Source organism: Dreissena polymorpha, chromosome 3, assembly GCF_020536995.1.
Source record: "Dreissena polymorpha isolate Duluth1 chromosome 3, UMN_Dpol_1.0, whole genome shotgun sequence".
Classification (NCBI taxonomy): domain Eukaryota; kingdom Metazoa; phylum Mollusca; class Bivalvia; order Myida; family Dreissenidae; genus Dreissena; species Dreissena polymorpha.
In genome coordinates, this window is record NC_068357.1 from 118,797,511 (window position 1) to 118,801,127 (window position 3,617).

The window sequence follows — 3,617 nt, forward strand, 5'->3', positions numbered from 1 at the left end:
TTCATTTATAACATTTATATAATACAAAATACAACAATACAGTACCGTTAGATCGTCAACTCAAATCAATTCACAATACATACAACCAATCACAATAAAACAAATACAACAAAACAGTACCGGTAGATCGTCAACTTATAATCCGGACAGTCACACATTAGTTACACACTTGTTTCGCTGCTACACACATTTCACTCGTGATCTTAGTGTCGAAGCACGCTGTCTTTTCGTTGAACTTTAAACTCAACAGAGCTTCGATCGATGTCATGGATAAGTTCTCTCTGTCATCCCGCTGAATTTTCTTCAAAACACTAAAACAACGCTCCGGGTCGGCGTTGGAGTGTGGCAGCGTCATCGCAGCGACGGCCAACTGAAACAACTGGGGGAAGCGTGGTTTCTGCAGTGGAGTTTTCATTTCCCCTATTCCCGCCCAGAAAGGATCCAATGTCATCCCCATCTCATGTGGCGGCAAGGCTGACGGTGACAGTAGCTGGAAGTCGATGAATTCTTCCTGGATTACGTCGGGATGTTCAACGCCGAGTCGACAAGACAGCTTGACAACTGAAAGTATAGTGCATGTGTAAAGCATAATAATATTTTATTAGTGAAATTTAACAATAAAATGATATTGTTCATCTTAAATTTAAGTCACTTTATTACGTCTATTTTAAACGCGCACGTTGTTGTTATTTTTCAGTTTCTCACCTGTTTCCGAAGAAACCGTCTCCCTCTTCTCAGGACGAAGGAAGGAGAGTGACTGCAAGATGGAATCTGTCAATGGGAATTTGCCTATCATCTTACTGGTCATTTCCTCATAGAAGTCACGAACGTTCCTGCAAGTGGATACAATAAAAATGTTGTTCATTGCATATAATATAAGTTACGGATTACAGATGGCAAGATGTGGCTAAACATTTGCTTGTACATAAATATATATACATTTTTATTTTATTTATGGCAGTCACAGATTACTGATTACATGTTTACCTGAAAAACTTCGCTCGAAGTTCTGGGTGGACATCCTCATTCTCGGCCAGGTAGGTACGAGCTTCCATGCCGACTGCCAGGAGATCGTCGTCATGTTGGTTCTCGCGGCAGCTGAAGTCGACTTTCGTCACGTCACTTGCGCTGTTTATGACTGACGTCTTGACGAACTTCCCCATGAACGTGCGTATGACGCGTAAAATCTCTCCGTGGAGGTAGCCCACCATGGAATCGCCGTTCTGAAACTGGGTGTTGAACGTATTCAACGGAACCAAGATGAACGAAAGGAACCGGAAGCTCAGAGCCAGTAGTGGATCTTGAAGGTTCTGGGCGATGCCAGCCACCCTGCTGCCACGTTTCTCAGCGTCATCATGGCTCTGGAAGTAAGCTGTCAGCGCGGGCCACTGCTGAAGAAACCTCTCTACGCACGACTGCAATGAAAGCCATCTGGTGCTGCAGTGACGAACGAGCTTGTAGTTGTCCGTGTTCGTGAAGTCCCGGAATTCTTGAAGAATCTGCCGTCGCTTGGAACTGTGTTGGAAGTGAGTGAACACGTCCTGCAGCACCTCCTCAACCGGCACACCCAACTTCTTTACCCCGTACTGTGTACACGTGCTCATGATGTGGCACACACACCCTACGTTTACAACATCCGGGTTCTTCTCTCGAACGCGAGAGAGCACAGAGTTCGATTTACCGATCATGACCGGTGCGTTGTCGGAGCTGTACCCAATAACGTTCCTCCATGGAATGTTCCGCTGAAGGAACACCTCATTCAGGCAGGAGAAGAGGTTCTCTCCTGTACCGATGTTGCATACCGGCATAGCCAGGAAACAAGTGGTCACTTTGATAACGGACGAGTCATACACTCGGACGAGAATAGCTACGCACTTCTTGTCACCTTGGTCGTTAGACTCGTCCATCATGATACTGAACTTGTTCTCCCTACACAGAGCATCTACACGTTTCTGTGCGACAGGCGCTAAAGCCTTCGTGATAATGTTAGCCGTTTTAGTTCTCTTGCACCTAAACTTCCGCGCTATGTCACTATCAGGGAACATCACTTTAACTAAGTCCGTGAAATGGTCTGCAATTGTGAAGGGAAGGTGATGTTCTGCAACGAAAGATGCAAAATACACTTCCGCCTTCGCGACCGGGTCGGTGATGGTTGGCTTGAAGGCATCCCGGATGAGAGGTGTACTGGCTGATGAACTTCTGTTAGACGTATGCGTCTTGGACGACAGGTGTCTGGTGATATCATTGCGACCACCACTGCTGATGGAAAAGTCCATGTCACATGTTTTGCACAACACGAATTCGCTACCCTTTTTGCTTCTGGATATGCAATCAAACTCAGTCGTCCACTTGTCTTGAAACTTACATACGCGTTTCACTTTTTTGCTGCTGGGACAAGGAGACGAATCTGCTGGGCGTTTTGACATGGTTAACGCAATTCAAATTCACTTATTATTTTTTACGTTATGTTTGCTGGGGTTTAGAACAAGACAATAATAAACCTAGTGAGGATGACGTTTTTATATGCTTACTTTTTTACTCAACTTCTATGTCGGTTAAACGTGCGAACATAAACTGCTTTTAATTTTTTACTCAGCGTTGTTCGACTTCAGATGTGTGAACAACTATCCTTTGCTCTTACGCAGCGGGAAATAATGACGTAGTAGATTAAAGTCAATTAACAACCACATTAAACAATGCCGCTCTTTCGGTTTGACCGCGAACGTGAGACAATCGATATGATAACACGACCCCTGTTAATTGATCGATTTTGACACGTAGCGTAGTCTGCCTAATCGGGTAGGCATTGTCATGGAGACGCTGCAGATATACACAGATTCGAGGTGCAGTTAAGCCTAAGATAAGGTACATGTATATATGGATTTTGTGAATTCCGGGACATTTGACAGATTTCCGGGACAGCGGGACAAAGGCTTCATTTCCGGGACTGTCCCGGACAATCCGGGACGTATGGCATGTATGCTTACTTGCATGGATGTTGTCCTTGAACACTATCAACACACCCACATCAACCTTACCTCATGTTGCTGTTGACGTTGAGATATTTTGGGCTCAAACTAAAGCAGAGTTCAATCTCTTGATTAATCCTTTACTTCTTACATGAAGATACGTATTTTGACAATTTGTGGTCGATAAGAAAGTATAATTTAATTAATGACCTATCTTATATACTAGATGCAAGTTTTAAAGGATTTGTAATCCTTAGATCAGCATGAAACAGCATAAAACCTGAACAGCCTGCGAGTACTGTTTTGCTTTTATGCTGGTTCCACTAGTCATTTTCTCTTTGCTTTGAGTGAGAAAGGATTAACTAAAATTCATGCATTCAATCTAACATGATTTACGCTTTCTACAATACTTAAGGGACCCTTAACCCCAATTGACGAAAAAAAGAACATTTCTAAAATACTGTATCTTTTAACAATAATAAGTATATATTGATTAATATATCATGGCTGGTTTATTACATTACTTGAAAACAGTTGTTAACTTTTCATATTTTTGGTAATAAATTTTACTGGGTACATGTAACTACCAGTTAACTATAAATAACGCAAGAAGATTATACAATAGCATATAGATTAATAGCCTATACA

The 3,617-nt window shown here is 42.6% G+C and overlaps 1 protein-coding gene across 1 annotated transcript; it reads right to left on the reverse strand.

Annotated features, from left to right (window-relative positions):
- LOC127872541 (uncharacterized) lies at positions 1–2,426 on the reverse strand. Its single transcript, XM_052415867.1, has 3 exons — positions 988–2,426; positions 706–833; positions 1–561 (listed from the first exon to the last, which is right to left on the reverse strand). The coding sequence occupies exons 1-3, from the start codon at positions 2,424–2,426 to the stop codon at positions 158–160; spliced, it is 1,971 nt and encodes a 656-aa protein (XP_052271827.1). The 3' UTR covers positions 1–157.
- Positions 2,427–3,617: the final 1,191 nt, after the last annotated feature.